General features: G+C 39.2%; 1 protein-coding gene across 1 annotated transcript; it reads right to left on the reverse strand.

Annotated features, from left to right (window-relative positions):
• Positions 1-3,105: 3,105 nt before the first annotated feature.
• Positions 3,106-23,211, reverse strand: fcgbp (Fc gamma binding protein). The gene is made up of 21 exons (XM_079887147.1): positions 23,161-23,211; positions 21,624-22,859; positions 20,708-21,045; positions 19,528-20,092; positions 18,994-19,447; positions 16,974-17,440; positions 16,343-16,608; positions 15,661-15,993; positions 14,921-15,503; positions 13,579-13,778; positions 13,322-13,463; positions 12,800-13,128; positions 11,276-11,852; positions 9,292-9,890; positions 8,242-8,809; positions 7,272-7,867; positions 6,064-6,625; positions 4,880-5,079; positions 4,101-4,481; positions 3,665-3,951; positions 3,106-3,494 (listed from the first exon to the last, which is right to left on the reverse strand). Exons 1-21 carry the CDS (start codon positions 23,207-23,209, stop codon positions 3,485-3,487), a joined length of 8,742 nt encoding a protein of 2,913 aa, XP_079743273.1. The 5' UTR covers positions 23,210-23,211; the 3' UTR covers positions 3,106-3,484.
• Between the last annotated feature and the right edge of the window lie 3,371 nt (positions 23,212-26,582).

The following is a 26,582-nucleotide window of genomic DNA, read 5'->3' on the forward strand; positions in this document are numbered from 1 at the left end:
CCATTGCCAGAAGGTTTGCTGTGTCTCCCAGCACAGTCTCAAGAGCATGGAGGAGATTCCAGGAAGACAGACAGCTACTCTAGGAGAGCTGGACAGGGCCGTAGAAGGTCCTTAACCCATCAGCAGGACCGGTATCTGCTCCTTTGTGCGAGGAGGAACATGATGAGCACTCCCAGAGCCCAACAAAATGACCTCCAGCAGGCCACTGGTGTGAATGTCTCTGACCAAACAATCAGAAACAGACTTCATGAGGGTGGTCTGAGGGCCCGACGTCCTCGAGTGGGCCCTGTGCTCACTGCCCAGCACCAGGGAGCTCGATTGGCATTTCCCATTGAACACCAGAATTGGCAGGTCCGCCACTGGTGCCCTGTGGTTTTCACAAATGAGAGCAGGTTCACCCTGAGCACGTGACAGACAGGAAAGGGTCTGGAGAAGCCGTGGAGAATGTTATGCTGCCTGTAACATCGTTCAGCATGACCGGTTTGGTGGTGGGTCAGTGATGGTCTGGGGAGGCATATCCATGGAGGGACGCACAGACCTCTGCAGGCTAGACAATGGCACCCTGACTGCCATTAGGTATCGGGATGAAATCCTTGGATCCATTGTCAGACCCTATGCTGGTGCAGTGGGTCCTGGGTTCCTCCTGGTGCACAACAATGCCCGGCCTCATGTGGCGAGAGCATGCAGGCAGTTCCTGGAGGATGAAGGAATGATACCATTGAAGGGCCACCACGCTCACCTGACCTACATCAAATAGAACACCTCTGGGACATTGTGTTTCGGTCCATCTGACATCACCTGGTTGCACCTCAGACTGTCCAGGAGCTCAGTGATGCGCTGGTCCAGATCTGGGAGGAAATACCCCAGGACACCATCCGTCGGCTCATTAGGAGCATGCCCCGACATTGTCAGGCATGCATACAAGCACGTGGGGGCCATACAAACTACTGAGTACCATTCTGAGTTGCTGCAATGAAATTTCAGCAAAATTGACAAGCCTGCTGCATCATTTTTTCACTTAGATTTCCAGGGTGTCTTTGAATTCAATCTTCTGTAGGTTGATCATTTTCATTTCCAACAAACGATGTGGCATCCTTTCGTTCATAACACATTACCCAGTCCATATTAGTATAGATATCCAGCATGATATTTTTCCCCATTGAGATCTGATGTGTTTTCAAAGTGTTCCTTTAATTTTTTTGAGCAGTGTACTTAAAGCCATCTATTTTAGTCACTTTTTGAAAACATTGATTTCTTTGTGAATTAAGCTCACCTTACAGCTAACAGCCAAAACATTAGCACTAACAACTTGCATTAAAAATATCTATACAGAATACACATAATTTAACTTTGATGAGTTTAACATCAAATTAAGTTTTTTGTCATAACAAAAAGAAATGAAGTAGAAAAAGTTAATTTCTTACATCAAAATAAGTTTTTCTCCTCTAAAATCTGCTGTGTCTGCCACAGGGCTGTACTTTCTCACATGTGGAATAAGGATTAAACCAAGCATGTATGAAGTGAATCAGGTGATTTGTAGCTTGTTCCAGATTGGAGAAATTGGAAGTGTTACAATTACCAGTACAACCATCCCCGGTCTCCCCTATGGCTTGATCTGACGCATAAGGGAAATAACTGAAATCAATGGAGTACCCTGCGCGTCAAAAAATAACGCTAAAGGGGTACCCTATGCATTAAAAAGTGACAAAATATGTGAGTTGGGTGTGATAACATGGACTTTGAATCACATCTATGGCAGGTGGTCTCTAACGTAAGTTCATTAAAAATGAAACAAAAAACACAAAACATGATAAACTTAAATTTAATTAAAATTGAGATTAGTTAGTACAACTCACCTAATTCACCTGTTCCAGCAGAATGCAGACAGCAGAGATTTAGTTGAAATAATCCTATCCGGAACTTTAAGACAGCCCCCCCATTACCCACATCAGATCAAACAAAGAAGACATTTCACAATCGATAATTATTTTCCTCCTATTCATATTTTAACTCTCCATTTAATCTTTCTGCTGAACATCAAAGGTTCGGCAACGGGTAAAATGTCTTCTGTTACCCAAAAAGTGTTTTATATGTTAATTTTAAACTACCGTAGCAGGGTATTAAATTACGTTTAAAATTAATAGTTATTCATTTGATATTACACATCAATATCAAACAATTTATTAATCTTTATTAAATGTAAGAAGAAAAAAAACCTCACCCGTTCCCTTTCGAGAGCGGTCACTTTCAACATTGCATCAGGTCGACGCTGCGGGAACTCCTCCCCTTCTTCACAATTCCTGAAACCTTATAGGATAACGGCAGTAAAACAACTGGGCAATTGTCGTGAAGTATGCAAATCACATGCAAATACTGACGAGCCTTCGGGCAGTATAAAATGCAGGTAGCGACAATTGCAACAGAATCTTCTTCACGCTGCCATCATTGAATACGCAACATAAAAAGGCGCAACGGAATAACTTCTTCACCGCATCTGATGGATTTCTTCTGCAGACTTTGCGTGGGTCCCCCCGGGTATTTGCATGTGATTTACATACTTCGCAACAATTGCCCAGTTGTTTTTACTGGCGTTATCCTATAAGGTTTCAGGAATTGTGAAGAAGGGGAGGAGTTCCCGCAGCGTCAATCTGACGCAATGTCTCATTCCCGTCTCTCAGGGAACCGAGGTTACGATTGTAATTGGACACAGTTTCTGTAGCTATCAATTCGTGGACCGACAGCTGAGAGAAGCATCCGAGCGCTGCACAAGGTTTTACTTTCACTTTTGAACAGCATCAATTCTGATGGTGATGTAATCGAAGTAAAACTTGCTCTGGGGTTATTCAGTCAAGATTTTTTAAGATTTTTTATGCGTCTCAGATTTAATGTGTAGAAATTGTTCTGTAATGATCCGTACTCACATTGACAGCACATATCAGAGTGAAATTCAGAATCATTCAGTATTGCATTGTAGATGCCGAAGTGACGAACACTTCATCTGAAGAAATGTCGATTGTGCGAAGTAACTTTTTATTTTCTCAGAATTACTACACTGAAAACATTTGCTCATTAATATTGAATAAGCTATGTGATATACTTGGCTGAAAGACATATTAGCTCAAATTAATTATGGTACGTTTGACGCAGACTGGGTGTTTAGAAAGGCGTGGGGGAAAAAAAGACATTCAAGTAAGGAATTGTTGGTTGCTGCCATCTACCAGGGCTTTCTGTACATATCTTTTTAATCAGGATGAAAAGTAATCTGAAAAACAATCACAATTTTGGAAGTAGATTTCAGACATGTATTTTAATGTGCATAATCTTAAATCATGTGCAGAAATACGATCAGACTAAAAACATAGAGTATGTAGAATTCATTCAGTTTACACCAAAGCATCATTCTAAAACCCCAATGTGCAATTAAATACAATTTACAATTTCTCTATTAGAAATCTCTGTGGTAACAAAATCTTGCCCAGGTTTGTTACACATCACTGTAATAAAAGCATAAGAGGAGTAGTAGGTTAGCCATTGACATTACATTTGAAGAATGTGATGTGTTTGTTTTACAATGTCCATAGATGAAGGCAGCACAATTACATGGCTTTAGGTGACAAAACTAGCATATTTTGTTATTGTCAAAAAATATACGTAAAGTACTTACCATGTAAAGAAGTCTTCAGCCTGCCAGGATGATACAACCAGAGACATCATAGTGGAGTTTCTCCTATCAGAAGTTCTCAAATCATCTGCAGTGTCTCCATTAAAGTTGCCACAAGCGCCACAAACTTTGTCTGTCAGGTCTCTGTTTACAGATAACACGACCCCTCCAGTGGCAGAGTAAGTCAGTCTCATGGTAGACATCTTCTCAATGACCACAGCCTCATTTCTGTATGAGACTGACACCCCCTCTTCAGGCATAAAGGGATATGAGACCTTCTTTCCATTCACCTGTTTCAATAAGAGAAATACTTTCTCAGTTTCTCTGTCACCAGCACTTTTTATTTCTTTGAATCAAATATTATATTTTAAGACTATGGTTAATGTACCACAAAAAAATAATGCTTTATTTATAATATTTAAAAACATATTCCACTGACCCAGCTGTGCCGACGATTGTTGACTGTGATGATCATGTCCTGGAAGAAGACGTGGACCATTGTCACTTTACCAGGATCATTCCTGGCACATGCAAGTGCATCTAACACCACACGGAACCAGTCATGAGACTCTTGATCACATAAGAAAGCCATTTGAAAGGCTCCTAGCCGGCTGACCGTCCCCTTTACACCATCAAATGACTGCAACTGGTCATCTGCATCAAATACACAGTGGCCTTGATCAGGGTAACAATCTCGTTTGCCACCCTGAACGTCACAGATGTCTCCTCTGGCACAGGCTTGTTTCACACACTCCAGCACCCCTGCGGAATGACACACACACTTCATGTCGCAGGTGTCAGTCACCGAGACTTCGCCAACCTAAGAGGACAGAGCAGAGAAAAGCTTACCCATAGTTCCCTGCACCATCACATTTATTATTGAAATGCAGTATATGAATGTGTGTGTGTGTGTTAAAATACACTTTCTTATCTCAGTTTAATATAAACAGACAACTTCAAGTAGGATATTATAGGTAGGATGATATTATCATTATTCTGCAGAAATTGCACATGTCAGCTTGAACAATGTTTCGAGTTAATCAAAAGACACTGAACAATGGATTTATTTAAATATTTCTAAAAAGACATTAAAATGGCTGGCAGTTAATTTGGAGAATCATAGAATATGTGACAACGGTTTGTAAAAAAGTGGATAAGCAGCTCTTATCAGACACAGAAACGATCATTGATGGATTTAAGAAAAGCAATAAATCCCACCTTTAGGTATTTGCCATTATGGACACATCCACAGTCTCCCACAGACACACACTTATCACCATCTGAAAGCAAACCTTCATTGCACTGACAGCCTTCCATGCAGATATTTGGGCAGCTGTAGGACCCACTAAGACTGGCACAGGTGTTGGCACAGTTATTAGAGCACTGTACATAGTGACTGTTAGCTGGACAATCGGCCGCTTAAAGAAAGAAAATGCACAAATATATATTAATAAAATGCATTATATCAGAGGTTATATATACACTAAAATTTAGAGTTGGAGATTTTTTTTTTTTTTTTTACTGTTTTGAAAAGAAGTCTGTCACATGATTCTTCAGAAATCCTTTTAATATGCAAATTTGATGCACAAGAAACATTGCTTATTATTATCAATGTTGAAAACAGTTGTGCTGCTTAATATTTTTGTGGCAATATACATTTTTTTCAGGATTCGTAGATTAATAGAAAGTTCAAAAGAACAGTATTTAATTGAAATATAAATCTTTTGTAGCATTATAAATCTCTTTACTGTCAATGTGAATTTTTTCTAAATTCTTCTAAAACCTTTGAAAGATAGTTTATTTACTTTATTTATATAGTTATATGCAGTGTTGGGGTAATGCATTACAAGTAATTCAAGTTACATAATCAGATTGCTTTTTTCAAACAATAAAGCAACATTACTTTTAAATTTACGACAAAATATCTTTTAAAAAAGTTACTTTTTCAAATAAGTAATGCAAGTTATTTTGTTTTCCCATGTATTGACTGGCAGGCAGTAAGTGCAGAGGCACATTGTGGCACTGTGTAGACATGATGATTATTGTAGCTCTATACTAAATGCAAGCATTATTTATTAATTTCACTTGCACAAAAACAGATTCAGTATTCCTCAAAATGAACAAAAACAGTCAAATGCAAACTACGCAAACCTGCAATATTAAATATGTCAGAAAAAGGTCAGGAAATGTTACACAAAAGTAATGTAATGCATTACTTTCCATAAAATGTAACTAAGTAACGCAATTAGTTACTTTTTTAGGGAGTAACGCAATTTTGTAACGCATTACTTTTAAAAGTAACTTTCTCAACACTGGTTATATGTATATATAACAAATTGAATATGATACAAAGCTTAAATAAAGTGATAAAAAGAAAAACAGCATTAGCTTTACAAACTTACAGCAGAATGAACTGTTTCTCCATGGCATGATTGGTATCCCTGCTTGTTGGCAGATAATGGCATAAGCCTGAAGATTTTGACATAGCATGGCTCTGTCTCCATCCATAATACACATGTCAAATACACAGTTAATCACATGGTTCTGAGGATTCACCCAAGCATGACATGCACTGAATGGACCAGCGGCAGTTGCCATAAGGCCACAGGCATCTTCTCTGCGGTATCTCTCGGTTTCGGTCTGATTGCACTGCTTCGGAGATTCTACGTCTCCACACTGAACACCAGTTGCTGGCAATGCCCACGCCTGTCCGAATGCATCTACACTGGAGCTTTGGGTCCCATTGGGCAACAAGAAGTCATCGGCTGGGTTGCCATTGTAGTTGCCACAAAGGCCACACATGCTGCCTTGATAGTTTGAGGGTACATGGACTTCTGCATGGTAACCGGTGTCATACAGAACTCTCAAGCCGAAATCAGTTTGCACTACAACTGTGAAACCAACCTGGTTAATGGTGACTTGATGGCCAAGTGATGTAGGCAGGTTCACAAACTCGTCATTTACCTGTCAAAGAGAACCAACAGCAAACATGATTTCAGCTTAATTTTTAATAAGTAGAAACAAGTGAACCATCAGCACATATTATGTATTTTATTTTCTATTATTAGTTTCTTTCATATTGGTTACTTATTAATCATTTATTCATATTTTATCTTAATTTTTTGCATATATGCATTATTTTATACAGTGGTGTATACATTACTGTTCAAAAGTTTTACTGTTCAAAAGTTTATTTCATCAAAAATATAGTTTAAACTGTAATATTGTGGAATATTATTACAATTTAAAATAACTGTTCTATTTTAATATATTGTAAATGTAATTTATTCCTGTGATGGCAAAGATGTACCACATGATCCTTCAGAAATCATTCTGATATGCTGATTTGCTGCTCAAGAATAATTTCTTCTTATTGTCAATGTTGAAAATGGTTGTGCTGCTTTATATTTTATTTGTGGAAACTGTGATACACTTTTTAATATATATATATATATATATATATATATATATATATATATGTTCTTTGATTAATAGAAAGTTCAAAAGAACAGCATTTATTTGAAACCGAAATTTTTTAAACCATCAGTATAATGGATACTTGCTGAATAAAAGTAATTTCTTACTGAGGCCAAACTAGATGAACACTTACGATGACTCTCCAGCGTTCACCTCGTCTGATGCTAATTGTCAAGTTGTAGACATTCACAGTCAAGTTCTTGATGACAGAAACTCCTATGTTTCCAATCTGCTCATTCTTGGTGTCCACAGAAAAATCCACCAGCCGCCCTCTGTTCCGATCACATGCCTTAGCGAGTGTATAAGCGCATGCGCCTTGAAAGTCAAACCTCTTACCATCGAAAGAAAAATAGTGAGGGTCACCAGTGGCGACACATCTTCCGTAACTGACAGGGTGGCATCCTAATACTCCATTCATCACCCTGCAAGCTTCCCCTGGGCCACAACTTGATGTCTGGCAGGAAACGGTTCCATTTTCCCCACACCTGCACAGCTCCAAGCACTGCTCATGGACGTAAAACATTTGGTGTTTCTTGTAATAACGTCCCTGATAGAAGCAGCCACATTCTGCTTGTGGCACACAGGTTTGGCCGCTCAAGATGTATCCATGATCACACTGGCAGGCCTCAGCACAGGGTCTGCTGCAGTTGAGCTCAGAGAGATTAACGCAGGTCTCGGGACAGCCTGGGGCACAGGGGTTGTAGTGGCTGTTGGGTGGGCAGGACGGAGCTGTGGTAGACAGGGTTGGAGACATTGTTCATTTTTTATTTCAGTCAGTTTTTGTATTTTGATCAGTGTTGTAATTGTTAACATTAGAGCATGGTCAGGGATTTGATTCTGCATCAATCAAAACAAATTAGGCATTCTGGCCAATCAGAACAGAGTAGGCTCTCGGAAAGGAAGGGTTTTAAATAAACTGAATCTTCAAACAAACTGTGATGTCCAATGTATATTATGAGAAAATTAAAGTGTTTTTTGACCTTTGATGCATGTAAACCTATTGTTGGAGACCTCCAAAACAAATTTAAAGCATTTAATCATTATTATTAACCTTTAAAATAGCATAAATAGGGGCACTTATAGAAAATCAGTCAATTACTTACGACAGAAAGTAGCATTTCTCCACGGGTGAATTGTGACACTTTGACTTTGACATTCAGAAGCATAGATTGCCACCGCGTCACATAACACAGCCTGATGTCCTTCGAAGTTGCAGGTGTCGAATATGCAATCCTCTAGATAAGATCCAGGATCAATCTGGGCGTGACATGCTCTGAAAGGTCCTGTCTGGTTTGTGATGATCTCACAATAGCGCCGGGCGATCTCCCTCTGGGTGGCAGGACAGGTTGAGCATCCAGTGCCAAGGCAACCATCTGATGAACATTCAGGTGTTGCGGCAACCTGCCAGCTCTGTCCCAGACTACTGGCATTGGGTGCCATCATACCATTGCGCATTGCAAGGTCATCCTGAGAAACACCGTTGAAGTTCCCACAAAGGCCGCACACTGCGCCGCTGTAATTGTTAGGCAAAGTGACCTTAGCCACACTGGACCAGTCAAAGGTCACCTGGAGACCAAAGTCTGTCTTCAACACAGCAGTGTTACCACATATATAATAAAATACAAACACACCTCGCATCGAAAAGGGAAGTTCTGCTAACTGGCCATCTACCTAAAGAGAGAATAAAACACATTTGGTTAATTGGCCTTTTATATTTTATAAAAATGCTAATATATATATATATATATATATATATATATATATATATATATATATATATATATATATATATATATGGTATCATATGTCATAATTTGTATAAAATTCTACTGACAAAACTCTTTGTCTAATTTTAGCTTGAACTGCAATATAACAGTGCTATATAACTACAATCAACAAGATCAGAAGAGTCGTTAAGGGATTGTATGGTCTACACTGAATGTTTTTGATTAACTAATTCTGAATCAAAGTTTGCGTTGCGTTGAATGGATTTGATACACTGATGCTAAATGCTAAAAAATGCTAAAGTGTTCTGAATGAAAGTGAGTGAATCATTGATAGAACCAGTTTTTTTTTTAATGAAACTAATTCTAAACAAGAACGGTTCTCAACCCCACTAGTGTATAAGGTGTGTAAGTATATTGCATACTCACCAGTATTCGATACGGATGTTCTCTGGTCATCGTGATGGTGAATCCATTCACAGACACATTGACAGTTTTAGTGAAGCTCACTGCTCTGCTCCAACGATGTTCATTCTGAATGGTCACATTAAAAGGTACAAGACCCTCTTTATCAATGCACAGGGCCGCCAACTGATACACACACGTGCCCTGGAAGTCAAAACGGAGTCTGTCGAATGTGTGGTAATGTGGGTCTCCTGACGCTACACATACAGCAGAGCTCATTGGCTGACAGCTGCGTCTTCCATTAACCACTGAGCAGCTCTCACCAGAGGCGCAGGAAGATTCACGACACACCACGACTCTCAAGTTACGGTCACACTCGCACAGCCGATGACATTGATCATCAGCCCAGAACGTTTGGCCTTGTTGGTAGTAGGCGCCTTCGAAAGAACAGCCACACTGATTGGTGGGCACACAAGCGCCAGCACTGAGGACAAGACCGCTGTCACAAACACAAGCTTCCACACAGGTGTCAGTGCAATAACGCTGCTGATCTGGGTATGGACACGTTACTGGACACGGAGAAGCACAGGCCTCATAATGACTGTTCGGCGGGCAGCTCATAGCTGTTGAAGAACAAGAAGAGGTTCATGATTAAAGTTCAAGTTAAGTAACCCTCAATGCTCAACTTGACAACAGAATCACCATTGGAATGCACAGGTTTAAAGACTGATTTGAAAGCATAACAACTAAACGTTTAACAAAACAAAAGTAAATCAAGCATTTTTTTATTTTATTTTGTAAGATCTTATGGGCTGTTAGTGATGCTTGACACATTATTGGTAATTCAGTATGTCTGTAAAAAAATAACAGTAATACTAATTCTGTCATGACGACTCTCGAGAGATTGGTATGGTAATAGAGACTGGCATGGTAATGGATATGGCAATGTTGATGTATTTGGTCTTTTCGGAATAGATCTGCAACGCTGCTGCAGAGCAAGTACAGAGACTTGCTACTGCCAATACATTCACAGACACTGCTGTGAGCATGTAAGAAATGCTGCTGCTGCACAGGTAACATACAGTACATGATTTAACCCTGTAGCAGATCTATACAGGTGGAGCTGGGGAAGGTGGAGGGTTTCTGAAAGCGCGCTGCATACTGCTGCCAGCGATACCCTGGTATATGTTTGAATGTTGAGCTGCAGCTGATTGGACCCTGATGCAACAGCAACCAATCAGCTGTGCCATGTAGATAATGTGATCGCTACCAAATGAGTCAAAGACTTATCAGCCTGCACCATCTAGAGTTTCATACCAGAACTAGGTAATTAAATAATACTACCACAGATTGTACTGGTATAATACTACTACTAATAATAACATAACACACTCTAATGTTTGCTCGGCTCATGAATATTAATTATACTGTGTTTGCTTGAACTGATTTGCTGAAATCAAAACATGTACAGCACTAGCCAATCAGATTGCTGCTTGGATTTCAAACACTCATCAATGTGTTCAAGTGTAGGCAAGTGAAACTCTGTGCTAAACTTATTCTTACCTTTTAATTCCATCACAGGAGAGTGAAATCTAAAAATGTATTAGCCAGTGGCTAACGGATAGACATTTAGTCGCCTAGTGTGAGATTTACTTGCTCTGTAGAGGGTTGTTAAAGTCGGCATAAAACGGAAGTTGTGATAGTAGATCTTTTCTTCTCTATTGTCACGTATATCTGAGTAGAATGGCTTCTTAAACAGCTAGGGCGGGTCTTTATTTTTGTCCATTGGAAATTAATTGGATTGTTGTTTATTCGCCGATAAACACGTCATCAGAAAAATCGTTACAAGAAGATGGAAATGAATTCAAATCAAAAATAATGATGTGCATGGATATATCATTTACAATAAGCACTGTGATATTCCATTGAAAAATAAGAATTGTCCATTTTGATTTCATGGTGACTAAGTATACAAACGTGTGCCTTATGAGTGCTTAGGCAAACTTACAGCAATGGAATTTCTCTCTCCAATCTGTAATAACGACGCCCTCTTGACGGCACCGAGCGACGTAGGTCTCCAGAGCCTGACAGAGAATTCCTCGGTCTCCGTTACTGAAGCACAGGTCGAACACACAGCTTTGCTGGAAGGCCTGTGGGTTCACTTTAGCATGACATGCACTAAAGACACTCAGACCTGTAGAAGTAAGGACACCACAGAAAGAATCTGTTTCATACAGGGCACGTATGTCAGGAGAGCAAACAGGGCAGCCAGTCTCACAGCCATCATGACATGCAGATGTGACATTGTCTTCTGCTCTCCAGCTCTTTGCCCACTGGTACACACTTGGCAGAAGTTTTCCAGCAGGGTTTCTCAGCTCATCTCTAGCATTCCCATTGAAATTTCCACACAGGCCACACACAACTCCATAGTAACTACTAGGCAGCTGCAGGTTAACCCTTGAGTTCCAGTCGTATGAGACGCGCAGACCAAAATCAGTTTCCAAAAGCGCAGCATTGCCACTCTCTCGCACCCTCACACGGCCATCATGAAGATCAAGTGGAAGATTAAACACCAAACCGTCCACCTGACAGAAGAAATCAGAATCATTAAAGAGATTATGATTTTTAATTACTGTTTTATTACTTTAATATTGTTTTATTACTGCCTGTCTGTTTCTTAAGTTGTTGTTCCGTGTTTTGGTTGGCTAAAGAAAAATTTCCACCCAGGTTGACAAAAAATATCTATTCTATTCTATTCTATTCTATTCTATTCTATTCTATTCTATTCTATTCTATTCTTCTATTCTATTCTTTTATATTATAATGTAAAATAAGTTTAAAAAAAAATATTATTCCTGACTATTATTATTTTTGTGGGAAAGTATTCTTAAAATTTAAACAAGACAGTTATGTTCCACACAGAAAAAAAAAAATAATTTCCAAATGATAAAAAATATTTTGTTTAAACTTCCACATTTCAAAAGAAATTACTTTATATATTCTCTTTTTAAAATATGCACAAAGTAGCTTAATATTCTTGGAAAAATAAAAACTTAAAATATATTTTAATACATTTAAACATATTAAAAAAAATCGTACAAATCTTAAATACAATTTCCACACGGTTTCCATTATTTATTTATTACGTGGTTTGGATATAGTTTACGGTCAATGGGTGTTTTGGGTTCTGTTTAACAGGATTGAAGTGATAAACCATTTTATTTTTGTATTCAGTTAATATTATATTAAAATTAATATACTAACATTTAAATATAAAAAGTATGTTATCAATAAAAATATATACTAAAATAAAAGCTTATTTTTGTTTATGACATGCTGAAATGAATAATTGAGGTTGTTTTTTGGTTAATCTTCATTTAGCTAAAAAAAGGCACTGCTGTAAAGTCAAACAGGCTGAGTAGATCTGTTCATATCATGAATTTAAAATCATACTTTGACAGATGACAGTGAGTTTGTATCTTTAAAATATCTGAAGTGACTAAAAATCTGAAAAATATCATTCATTCATTACCATGATCAGTCCCTTCTGATGGTTCACCACAGTAAGAGTGTTGCCATATACAATAACCTCCACCTCCCGCACATAAGACACATCAGGGTTGCCACGGTTTTCATTGCTCTGTGTCACAGAGAAGGGCACCAGTCCGCTCAGATTCCCACAGGTCTTAGACAAGAGGTATCTGCAGGTGCCCTGGAAGTCATATTCATATCCATCAAAGGTGTGGAAGTGCGGATCGCCCCACGCCCAGCAGGTGCTGTTGTACAGAGGCACACACATGGCCTTGCCACGTTCAAATCGGCAGGTCTCTTTCTCTCGACAGTGGACGTCTTGACATGGATCTGTAGGCAGAAACACAGAGAAGAAACACACAAAAAATCTGCTCTTTAATAATACACTACAGATGCTGTTTGTCTGCATTTTTTCCTGTAAGTTGCATATTGGTAATAAACACAATATACTCAAAACCAAAAAATAACATAAATTACTGATTCCTTACACAAGGAAAATGAATAAAAGGACATTTATCTTGACCTGGGTGATAACAGGCCCACACTCCCGCTCTCAGTAAACACTGTGTGTCATTAGGACAGTTGACTCTCTCACAGGAAAGTCCCTTCCCTGGATCACATTGACACTTCTGCTCACACTGGTTCAGGTAAACCACCTCCCCAGCCTGAAAAAACAAACTCGGTCATATGCAGGACAAGAAAGAGAATGAAATCCAGATAGGCACTACAGCTAATATGTGCGCATATCCAACATCACTACGTTTAACTAATAGTAATCACCTTAAATGTGCGTCCCAGCTCATAGCAGCCGCATTGCTGGTGTTCAACACACTGTTGGCCATCAAAAAGATAACCATTGTCACAAGCGCAGCCCTCTGTGCAGGTTTGAGGACACTGGATTATTGTAGTGATCCCAGGACAGACAGCAGAGCAGACGTCTGCACACAGCTCATAATGACTGCGAGCTGGACACGCCATTGCTGGAAGTTAATGATTAAGAAAGAAATTACATGACTGGATGAGAAAATAAACGATGATAAAACAGCAAAGACACTGGTTTAAATTTCAGACTGTTACTAATAGATGCAACTAAATATTACAATTAAGTCCACAATATGCCAAGATCTATTGATTAACAGGGTCCCAGACATGACATGACAAGTAATTATAATATATTTATAAATGAGTAAATAAAAATGGGAAATTTTATATTTATATTTTGAATATTTTTCTGGGAATATTTTGGCCATATTTAATATTAAATATTAAAATATAAAATTTAAAAGTATAAAAGTTCTAAAAGTATTTTTACACATTTTAAAGGCACACTATGCAGTTTCCGTTTTTGTCAAACAGCGACCCCTAGAGTCGCAGTGGAGTACTTGTATTTAACGTTACTGTCGTAAATACCACTCACGCAGAGCCGTCTCTGCACTCTTCCGACCGCGCTTTCTTCGTTGACTCTGCCATGATTCATGTCTGAAATGTGTGCTAGTGTCCTTCATAGAGGCTGCTTCATATATTGTTGATGTATGTGACGTCGTTCCATAAAGCAAGTCGTGATTCTTGCGAGATTTGGCGGGGCGCCACCTCTCAAACTTGCATTGCTGGTTTGCTATCGAGATGATTCGCCCAACTAGGAGTTTGTTTACCATCGAAATGACTTCAAAGCTGTTATATTAAGGTACAAATCTTGCATAGTGTGCCTTTAAAATTGCATTTCAGCAAGAATGTTGTGACTGCATATCTAGCCCCAGATTTTCTTCAATTTAAGGAAGTCTTTTCACCAAGGCTTCATTTATTTGATCAAACATACAGTAAAAACCGTCAAATTGTGAAACATTATTACAATTAAAAATAACTGCCAACTATCTTCATAAATTTTGACATGTAATTTATTGAATGTGAATTTAGTGTGTCTTTGCTGAAGAAAAGTAATTCTTACTGAGCTTTCCGACCTCATATTTTGAATGGTAGTGCATTTCAACTATGCATATTTACAATATATAATAAAATATTTTTTTTAGATGTATGGGACATAATCCCTTTGTTTTGATGTGATATTTGATTAATTATAAAATTAGAAATCATAAAAAAAAAATTTTTTCAAGAACAAACTTACGGCAGAAAGAGTTTGTCCTCCATTTTTGGATAACGACTCTGGCTGCACGGCAACTAAAAGCGTATCTCGCCACACTGTCGCAAACCACCTTGCTGTTTCCGCCAGACGCGCACGTATCAAAGACACAATCATTCAGATAAGCTGAAGGGTTCAGCACAGCATGACAGGCGGCAAACGGTCCGTTGGGGTCAACCAGAACTCCACAGTAGGGATGCTTCTCATAGATGGCTTTCAGTCTGGGATCACAGTCCACACATGTGCCGCTTTCACATCCGTCCCCACACACCGCTCCAGGGACGTCCACTTTCCAGGCTCTCCCGAATACATTCACGTCCTGTGTAATATTGCCATCTGGGAGGCGGAAGTCATTGGAAGGGACTCCGTCAAAGTTACCGCAGAGCCCGCAGGTTTTTCCACGGTAGTTGCCAGGGACGGTAACAGTAACTTTGTAAACCCGGTCATAGGTCACCTGGAGGCCAAAGCCGGTCTTGATGATGTAGTTACTACGGTCAGAATAGACCTGGACCAAGGAGCCATTTAAACTGTTTGAATTGTACGGCACATTAGTCAAAACCCCATTGACCTGTGGGAATAGTGTTGTATTAGAGTCATACTACATTGACAGCAATTCAACAAAAGTTTCACATTTTTTAAGAACCTTAAATTCACATATCACCAGGCATTATGGGAGCTTCATTGAGCAGCTTCTGAAGAACAAAAGCAGACAAACCTCTACTTACCAAGATCTGAGGCTCGTTTTGTCTTACGACGAGGGTGCTGCCGTAGACGGTTAAGGCCACTAGCTTGGTAACAGCGACTATGCGATTGGGCCACCATCTCTCATTCTCCACCTGGACGGAGAAAGGGGTCAGGCTGGTCTGTTCCAGGCCACAGGATTGAGACAGGACATAGGTACAGGTGCCCTGGAAATCAAAGCGCTTCCCATCAAAGGACACATAGTGTGGGTCTCCAACAGCTTCACAAATGGCCTTCCCGATTGGCTGGCATCTGCGAACGCCATCCATCAACTCACACTTCTCATAGGGGCTACAAGATAACTTATTACAGACCACCTGTGGAAACAAACACAGGGCATTCATGTCTTTTGTATTGTGCAAGATTTGTGAGATGGCTTTAAATAGATGATCTGAAATGCATAGATGCAAATCAGCAGGTTCAGCCTGTATATAGCATTATAGCATTTAATATTAAAATACTCTTTATAAACTAGGAAGGAAGACTGAACTCTTATTATATTAAAAGATCAAGGAAAAATATGATTTCTCATTACATGACTCCTCTAAACCCTTTCTCAAAGATAACAAGCCCTTTATAACCTTACAAATCAAATCAAACCCAATCACAATTACAATGTCAAAACTGTAGAATATTCCCTAACATCACTTTGTCGTGTCCACTTACCTGGCCATTCGCTGTACATGTGCACACCTCCTCACAGTTATTGCCAGGATAGAACTGTTGGTAAAGCAAATAGTAGCGTTTGCCATAGAGACAGCCACACTGAGAGAGGGGGACGCAGTGGTCGCCACTCCTGACGAAACCCTGGTCACACACACAGCCCTCCGTACAGCTGCTACGACAGCCAGTGGGAGGAGCCAAACTATGACATGTGACTTCACAGCCAGAACCACAGAGCTCATAGTGGCTGTGAACAGGACACTGAACACCTGACAAGAGACAGACATGTGACTGGTAAATATATATTTTTAAATGGTTCATTACAATAGTATAGTATAATAGCATAGTAACATTTCAATGAAAACTCTATAAGGTCTGTGGCACCTTTGAACAACCCTCAGACTAGATTACATGTCAGATTTGATTATTAACTTAATACCCTTCTGTTGAATGTATTAAAACACCCTTTTATCCTTAACACATTTGTTTTTGAGCTCTGCTTTATATTTGTTGGCCTTTGTTAAGATGAATGGAACTGGTACAGTAGTGACTTACAAAAACTCTTGTGTATGAACACAATATTACACTGTATATGGTTTCTCAGAAAGATACAATCTGCCAGTGTTTGTCTCACCACAGAATTTAGCAGTTCTCCAGGGGCTGATGGTTTTTCCCATCAGCTGACAAGCAGATACATATGCCGTTATGGACTGGCACAGTATATCTCTCCTTCCATTATACAAACAGACATCGTAAACACAATCCTCAAAAAATGGTTCAGGGTTCAGCCCGGTTTGACAGTCCCTGAAAGGCCCCTGTGGGTCACGCAGCAGCCCACAGAAATCAGACGTTTTATAGAGGCTCTTTTTGGCCGGGTCACAATTTTGACAACTGTCCGTGCATCCATGGACACAGTCTGGGATCTCGGCTACAAGCCAGCTGGCACCAAACTCCACCGGTCCTGAGGAAGGTAATGTTGTTCCTCTGACGGTCAGATCATCTTCTGGATTTCCATTGTAGTTCCCACAGAGGCCACAGACGGCACCCATGTAGATGCTGGGGACGGTGACGGTGGCAAAGCTGTTCCAATCAAACGTGACTCTGAGACCAAAAGAGGTTTGAACGACAGCAGACCAGCCACTTCTGAAAACTGAAACCTGACCTTCAATAAGACTGAATGGGAGGTTCAACAGCTCACCATTGACCTAAAAGAGAAATCCAATTTTGCTTAAATTTCTCGTTAAATGACAACATCAAGCTATTTGGAAAGATCAAATTGTTTGCATGAGGTTTAATGCATGTAACAAGAACTTACGGTAACAAAACTGCTGTATTCTCTATCAATAACAATGCTGATATTGTATACTTTGATCTCCAGTAACTTAGTGAATGTCACCGCTCTGCTTCCCCGAAACTCATTTTGCACCAGCACATCAAATGACACAAGTCCAGGATCTGAGACACAAACTCCAACCAACTGATATATACAGTTTCCCTGAAAGGAGAATATATTTTACACAAATGGTACTCCTCCAAACATATGGACATTTTGATCTAACACTACATGCTAAGTTTTTTTTATGTTGTCTATCCAGGACACTTTGAGTATACAGGAAATATTCAAGCAGAAGAAAATATATTTTTAATGTGGGAAAAAAAACAACTATATTTCACCAAGTGCAACATGTTCCTGCATCAATGTCTTTGTAAATCCTGGAACAACATTCAAATCAACCAATCAGATTTGAAGGACAAGTTTAGAGTTTATGTCAAGTTTAGGTTTACAACCAGGGTTAGATGCTTCTACATCAGTGTTATTCTCCTGTCATTTCCCTCTGATTTTAGTGAGAAGTTATGGGTATGGTTAGGTTTAAAGGGTTAGTTCACCCAAAAATGAAAATTCTGTCAGTAATTACTCACCCTCATGTTGTTCCAACCGCGTAAGACCTTCGTTCATCTTCGGAACACAAATTGAGATATTTTTGATTAAATCTGAGAGCTGGATCACTTCTCCATAGGCTGCTAGGTGACCGAAACTTGCTGGCCCAGAAAAGTTATTAAAGAGATCGTTAATATAGTCCAAGTGACTACAGTGGCTTAATCTTAAGTATATCAAGCGACGAGAATACTTTTTGTGCGCAAAAACAAACAAAAATAACGACTTTATTCCACTATTCATTTCCTTCTCTCTGGGCCTCGTAGTGTTTTTGCGCTGCGCGTCTGTGTTGCACGTCACCACGCATCACACACATGACCAGCTTCGGCCAATTGTGAGCCTACGTGGTGACGTGTAACACAGACGCGCTATGCAAAAACACTACGTGAACCAACTAGAGGCCCAGAGAGAAGGAAATGAATAGTGGAATAAAGTCGTTATTTTTGTTTGTTTTTGCGCACAAAAAGTATTCTCGTCGCTTGATAAACTTAAGATTGAGCCACTGGAGTCACTTGGACTATATTAACGATCTCTTTAATACATTTTCTGGGCCAGCAAGTTTTGGTCACCTAGCAGCCTATGGAGGAGTGATCCAGCACTCAGATTTAATCAAAAATATCTTAATTTATGTTCCGAAGATGAACGAAGGTCTTACGCGGTTGGAACAACATGAGAGTGAGTAATTACTGACAGAATTTTCATTTTTGGGTGAACTAACCCTTTAAGGGTAGGGATAGGATTAGGACTGAATAGTACCTGGAAGTCGAAGTACTTCTTGTCAAAGGTATAGTAGTGGGGGTCGCCCCCTGCCATACAGGTGCTTTGGGAGACAGGATAACAGTCCCTAATGCCATTCACCAGCTGGCAGTGCTGTCCAGCCCCACAGCCTCCATCTTGGCATTCTAGTCGTCCACCTTCTGTGGAGCAACGGCAAAGCCGCTGGCAAGCATCATCCGCCCAGAAAGCCTCCCCAGCGGGAACATAGCGTCCATTGTAGGAACAGCCACATTGGGCAGAGTGTACACATTTTGATCCACTCAGAACAAAACCTGGATCACAAGCGCATGTTTCGACACAGGGCAAAGTGCAGTTCAAAGGAGCCCTGAGGCCGCAGGTCAAAGGACAAGCGCTACCACAAAATTCATAATGACTGTTTTCAGGGCATCTGTAAGCTGAAGACACATTCGGAAATAAAACATCACAATTTTGCTGAACAATGTCAAGTCAAGATGCTTATCATACTATTACTCACGACAATTGGCTGCTTCTCTCCAGTTGGTTAGTTGTATCCCAACATGTTGACATACACTCGAATAGACCTCCAAGACATTGCATAAGTAGTTTCTGTGGCCATCTGCCAAACAGACGTCATACAAGCAGTTCTGAATGTAAATAGCAGGATTGATAACAGAATGACACTGACTGAATGCCCCCTTCATTAAGAGTCCACAGTAGTTTTCACCCTCCCATTGTTTAAGTGCTTGAGCATCACATTCATGGCCGCTATTGTCATCTCTACAGCCCTCATCCCATGTTAAGTTGTGAACTTTCCAACTCTGGCCAAACGCTGTTGCATTGGGAGCCTGGGTGTTTGAAGGCATTGTGAAATCATCATTTGGATCACCATTAAAGTTGCCACAGAGGCCACAGACTTTGTTCATGAAGGCAGTGGGCATGGAGACCACGAGATAGTGATTATAGTCATACTGGACATTCAGCCCAAAAGAAAAAAGGATGGTGATGAAGCTTCCGGACTGGAACATGGATACTCCAACATCATCAAGAATGACAGGAAGGCTCCACACACTTTGGTCAATCTGTACAAATAAAAACATATTGTATATTAAACTGCAAAAAAATGATCAGTCAGTATTTTTTGTCTTGTTTTACAATAAAAAAAGCTCTAGATTGTAAGCATTTTCTCTTAAAATATATTTTAGGCTTTTATCAGTATTTGAAGTCATCATGAAATCAAAATGTGCTTATTTTTTATAGAATATTTCAGTGTTTAAGCGACAATGTTTAAGTGTGTTAAAGTGTGCTAACAGCAACGATACAACAATACAATAAAACAAGTCCCACCCTATTTTTTTCTGGATTGAAAAACCATTGTACATGGATATACTCTATTATTATAACATTATTATATTTCAGAATAATATTTTTTTTCTGGTTTTAAGCATAAGCCTCACTATTTTTTTTTTTTTTTTTAAGATTTAACTTAATCTCTTATGCAATTTTGCTTACTGAGTAAACTGATCATTATAAGGTTGTTTAGATAAGACAAAAACAAGACAAAATACTGAATTTTTTTTTTAAAAAATGAATGGCTTACAAGTTATGAGGTCTAAGCTATTATTCTCACATGAGACAATACTGTCAATACTGTTTAGTACTAAAACCATGCAATAAATACGAATAAAAATGTTTACATTGACTTTCCCGGGATCGGAACCTTCAACACTGATGGTGATACCGCCGATATTCACAATTACAAGTGCCACATAGGAGACTCTCATGTCGCCGCGGTTTTCATTTTTAGCCAAGACTTCGAAAGCTGGAAGGCTGTCATTTTTCTGACAGTTCCTGGTGACAACATAAGTGCAAGTGCCCATAAAGTCAAAATAACGCTGGTCAAATGTACTGTAGTGAGGGTCGCCCATAGCCCAACACATTCCAACTGGTTTCTTCACACAGGTGGGGAAGGAACCCATCATCTGGCACTCCTCATCCTGACTACAGCCGATGCTGAAGCAAGAGCGAGGCACAACTACAACAAATGGAGAAAACTTCTGTTTTACACATGATACACATGATGCTGAAGTGGCAAAGTTTGGCAATTAACAGATTACTGTGGTTTTAACAAAGTAATTAAGACAGCTGTGTTAGCTATTAAAAATGCATTGTTGGACTATACAAGGGACATAATTTACTTAAAGGAATCGTTTACACAAAAATTTAAAATAAATTCTGTCATCATTTACTCACCCTTATGTTTTTCCAAACCTGTATGAGTTTCTTTCTTCTACTGAACACAAAAGAAAATATTTTGAAGAATGTTGGTAATTAAACAGTTGATGGAAGCCATTGATTTCCATAGTATTTTTTTTTCCTACTATGGAAGTCAATGGCTATCGTCAACTGTCTGGTTACCCATATTCTTCAAAATATTTATTTTGTGTTCAACAGAAGAAAGAAACTCATACAGGTTTGGAAAAACATAAGGTAAATGGTGACAGAAATTTCATTTTTGGGTGAACTATTCCTTTAAGACTGGCTATGCTGCATTAACAACAAACCTAAAAGCTTTTTTAAACAAAAGGAGGAATGTGTTTAATTGTGACATACCTGGATCAATGCATGGGGCTGGAGCTCCATATCCATTCACTTGCTCGATTCCCACACTATAGACCCCAAAAGAAGCACTTGCATGGGTTACTTTGTGCCCACCTGCCTCAGGCTGATAAACCAGCTCAGTCCAGGAGTACTGGCTGTTTTTGATGACCCTCCACTGACTTTTTCCAGGTAAAGGCAAGCTATCAAAAAGAATCCCTGCTTGCTCATTTGTAGGCACAATCAACAGGGCTCGGTTGTCAAAGCCAGCTATCCCATCAAGCTTGTACGAAGAACCAAAACAGTTGTTGGGCAGAATATTTACAAGAAACGGGTCGTACATCACATTATAGGATGTTCGCACACCATTAAACAGAAAAAACACCTGGATTCCGTTGTCAGCAATGATGTTAAGACCATCTGGAAACTGGATTTTGTATTCTATGATCATTCCACGCTGAAGTACATCATTTAATATAGTACGGCCAAATTGAACAGTTACATTCGTTGACTGCGATGCCTGGATATAGACGCTGTCAAACTGGCTCTGGATGCTAAACGGAGCCACCAGGAATTGAGTTCCCCATCTTTGCACCGGCAGGAGTTGCTCATAAACGTGATTGCACTTAGAAAAGCGCCACGTGCACATGTGGCCAGAGTACACGGCGATGGGAAGTTGCGAGGACACGCGGGTTCCTGTCAAGTCTCCTTGGCTTTGAATTTGTGCATTTTCGAAAGGGTCCATCACCAAAACTAGTTTACTGCCGACTCCATACAAGCGGCCTTCGAACCGGACCGCCGCTCGAAGGAACACTTCCACCGTGTTCTGCTCTTTACCGTTGACAAGTACAAACTCCTTCAGCATGGATGGAGGAGAATTAGTAGGGGTGAACACAAAATATTCAGTGCCCCATTCACTCATAGGGTAGACCAGGGACGTATCTGCCGTGTATTGTTTTGAGTTTAGTGAGGAAACCGTTATGTCATCGGTTGCCTGAATGAGGGCAGTATTGCGGGACCTCTTGGTGCCAGATAGCTCGACTTCTTTGGGGAGGGTCACAGTGATGCCCTGACCTGCAGTCAGTTGCATCTCCTGGGTGAAACGAAGACCAGGTACGTTGACCTTCACCAGGCAATTAGAATTCACAGAGGTGATATAAAGCTGAAAGAGCGGCATATCAAAAGGGGGTACATAATTTTGCATAAACGCAGTGGCAAATTCTTGTCCTGCAGATCGAGCCTGGCAGCCATCTTTAAGAGGTCAAGAGAGAAAGACTGAGATAATTAATTCCACATAAAAAAAAAAAAATGTTGTAACCAGATGTTTAGAAGACAATGGTATTAATTAAGTGCATTTAACAAAACTTTCAAAAAGATTCCAAACATTGTTATAATAATATATAATCAAATATTTAAATTTAAACGATTCATTTAAAAATATTTTAATTAATTCATACATCATGAAATGTGTTTACATAACAGATATTATCATATAAAAATTTATTAAAAAAAAAAAAAAAAAAAATAATCCAAAGAAAAGATAGAGCCTTACCCCAAAACAGAAATATCACAAAACAAACCAGTAAATGTTTTGCTCCCATGATTAGCTGTAAATAAATGTTAGTCAAATTAACAAAGAAGCAGTACATTTCACCATGCATTAATTTTTTACAAAATTGCAGCATACACAATAAGTATCATCCACCATATATTTATTATGAAAAGCAACAAATTACTACTTCATTTCACACACCACATGAAAATAACTCGATAATGCTGCTTACCTTCATGGGAATCAAGAAATATACAGTCTATCTAATGCAGCCTTTTAAATACCTGTATTTTCCCTGTATTATCTCAAAACCAATCAGAGATTAGATCCTGGAACCGGGAGGTGACCCATTTAAAAGGATCCATTTTCTCCCCCAGGACATGAATGGATAGCGTTAAATAATAGCGGTGTAATTTTCCGCATTCAACAAACATTCAACATTTACAAACATTTAAAACAATCTATGTTTGACTTCTAGCACACCACAAATGATGTAAATAGTCATACAAACAATGTGTACGTAAATTGAAATACTCATATTGCAGTGAAATAAACAAGTCTGCAAAAACAAAAATTGAGAATGCTTTTCAAACCACGCAAACAATCATGAACAATTGAATCCTGAAACATTGTGAGCTTGTGATGGTAAATGACGTAAATGATATGTGATGTGGAATTGAGTTTTCATCAGCATAACAAACCATGGTCCCGATTCGGCAGCTCAGAAAAAAAAAAAAAAAAAAAAAAAAAAAAAAAACACCGTCTACAGCAATCTGTCTCAAGACTATGATATTCCTGAAGGACCCAAAGGATCTGTACAGCATTACCATGAATCATTTCTATCAATTGCTGACTGAATCAGTCCAAGGGTTTTATGAACAAAAAACGGTTTCTTTCAGAGCCTGCAAACAAGTCTGGTTGAGCTGATTAAAACATTGGTTAAAGAATTTTAAAAGAATTTGCAATCTACAGTAATATCTTTTCCAAAAAGACAGTAAAAAGTTAGTCTAGCTACATGCAACTGGTCACAAATACACACTGTCACAAAGTCTGGGAAAAGACAATCCACATGGGTTTTGAGCATCAAAAAAGGCCTGCAAACCTCACAAATACTATTATCAGAACACACAAGAGAGGATGACAAGATTGTAACCATGAAACTTCCTGCCTGGTTTGATGTTGTGTGAAAAGATATTCCCAGAGCGTCTACAGCTGAGATGTATGGCAAAAGAGAGAGATTAACCAAACACAGCCCACAATGAAGACGGACAGAAGGAGAGGAAATAAACAGTCGACACTTTAGTTCACTGTGGTTTCTGTTCATCTACAATGAAGTTCCATGAGTCCAGAAGAATAATGGAATGAACATCACTGTACATCTCATCCTCAATTTACAGAATAAGCACGGTGAAGCAGGTAGTGAATAATGCATTATGCCAAGCTCAAGAAGACAGCAGCACCCACCACTAAAACCTATCAAAATGTACAGATTTAATGATAAAACGCCAACTGAAGCATCCACTTGCTCGTGTTGCAGTTTTCTTTAAACTCACTTACTGCTTTTATTCTGTAAAAGTCTTGCAGTCAAAGGAGATTCATATCCATTCAGCGGTCCCTTTTGATCAATTTAATGCATCCAACTTTGGAACATTTGTGTATCTGGTTCACCTCAATCTTACCTCCATATTTGATGGATTTGTGACCTCTGACAGAGAACACAACAAAGCTTTGCATTAAAAAGGAGCATGTTTATCACATGTTTATGACTTAAAAAAAGTTTATTTACTTATTTTAACAATGCAAAAAGCTGCCATTCCCTTGTGCTAAATCATAAGCAACGTTTTCACTTACTGAAGACGTCCTCTGGGGCTCGACATTCACACACAACGCTATCTGTCTACAGGAAAAACGTCTTTCTCTGACCTTCACACACACACACACACACACACACACACACACACACACACACGTGACACACCCACACACGCACACGCACACGCACACGCAGTTGGTTACGGTTTCTGGGTTTTCCACAGTATGATGTCATTGGAAGCATCAGTGGGCGAGTGAGGTTAATGGTGAGTGAGGAAAGCACATTCTTACTAATTAACAATGTAGGTGTTGTTGATGCTACAGTCAGTCGTTAGCTGAGGATTATAAATTCTGATATAAGAGGTTAAGATTGCAAGGTATTGCATTTCCTCGCCTTTTTGTTCTGAGGCTCTGAGCGTGGAAATGCCATTGTATTTCCAGTGAGGATCTGGATAAAGAGAAAACAATATTGATCAATATATAAAGGATGTGTATTAATTAAGGCAACTTAAAAGAGATAAAGCACACCATTTTAAAGTAAACCTACTGTTAGGTTGTGTAAAATGTGTATTTAAAAGCTGTTGGTGCAAATACATTTATAGACATCATTACTTGTAGAGTCTAATCCTCCACACACAGCTCTAAATACATGGTGCAATACTGCTATCTAGTGGTGATATATATACAGTCCATTAGGCCCTATTGGCTGCTCTGTTCTTAAATAGATGCCAAGATGAAATTGCTCTTCTAATACTTGTCATCAATAACGGCTGTGCATTAAGAATGCATTGCACAAAGCTCCCAGGGCTCACATCTGAATATGAATAGCCCCAACTCACAGCTTACCGGCATTTACTCTGCACTAGTGCCATCAATATCATCTTATAAAACATCATATAGGGGCTTCCTTTGGCATGGGTTCATTTGGCAATATGCCATAAGTAGCTCAATATGGCGCAATTAATGCATCAAACTTGCTGTGGGTTGCATGAATGTGAACAGTAAAAAAAAGTCTTGTCACTCGAGTGCAGAGGGGAATGATCTGCTGCATAGGCCAAAAGAAGTTTGTTAAAATTGTTTATCTTTTAATATGCATAGAACTAATAAATACACAGTACCTTCACCATCATTTGTCCAAAACCCAGGACCGCCCATTTAAACATCACGGTATGATAAATAGCAGTTCTCAACTGGTTGGTCGACTCGTGACCTGAAAATGATTTCAATGAGTGTGATAGGGTGGCAGACAGCAGAGGAGAAAAACAACAACAACAATGCCAAATGCAACTAACAAAACGTAACCGTTTAATCATGCAAATATAGCAAAATACAAAGGCTTATAAACGAGAAAACATTACTGTCTTGCAACAACACATTGTAGATTTATCGGATGCAAATTCATCTGCCATTTCGGCTGGTGTCAAAAACCATGAACAAAAGACATGAAACAGAGGTTCACCTGCAACAAGGACAAACCCAGGGTGTTTTGTTCAGATTTCTGTGCAAAATCAAGGCACTTTAATAAACCAAAAAAATAAATAAAATAAAACATATATTGGAACATGAACATAGTATCTGCACATTTGAATACACTGATTTCAAAAGTGAAA

The sequence above is a fragment of the Squalius cephalus genome, assembly GCF_949319135.1.
Source record: "Squalius cephalus genome assembly, chromosome: 11".
Classification (NCBI taxonomy): domain Eukaryota; kingdom Metazoa; phylum Chordata; class Actinopteri; order Cypriniformes; family Leuciscidae; genus Squalius; species Squalius cephalus.

What these genes read in the sequence shown, in the direction of transcription:
- fcgbp (XM_079887147.1), bottom strand. Translation starts at nt 23,209, where the DNA reads ATGGGAGCAAAACATTTACTGGTTTGTTTTGTGATATTTCTGTTTTGG. An exon ending in CATGTACAGCGAATGGCCAG is followed by an intron (nt 15,994 to 16,342) that starts GTAAGTGGACAC and finishes TTGTTTCCACAG; the next exon opens with GTGGTCTGTAATAAGTTATC. An exon ending in AGCTGGGACGCACATTTAAG is followed by an intron (nt 13,464 to 13,578) that starts GTGATTACTATT and finishes TTGTTTTTTCAG; the next exon opens with GCTGGGGAGGTGGTTTACCT.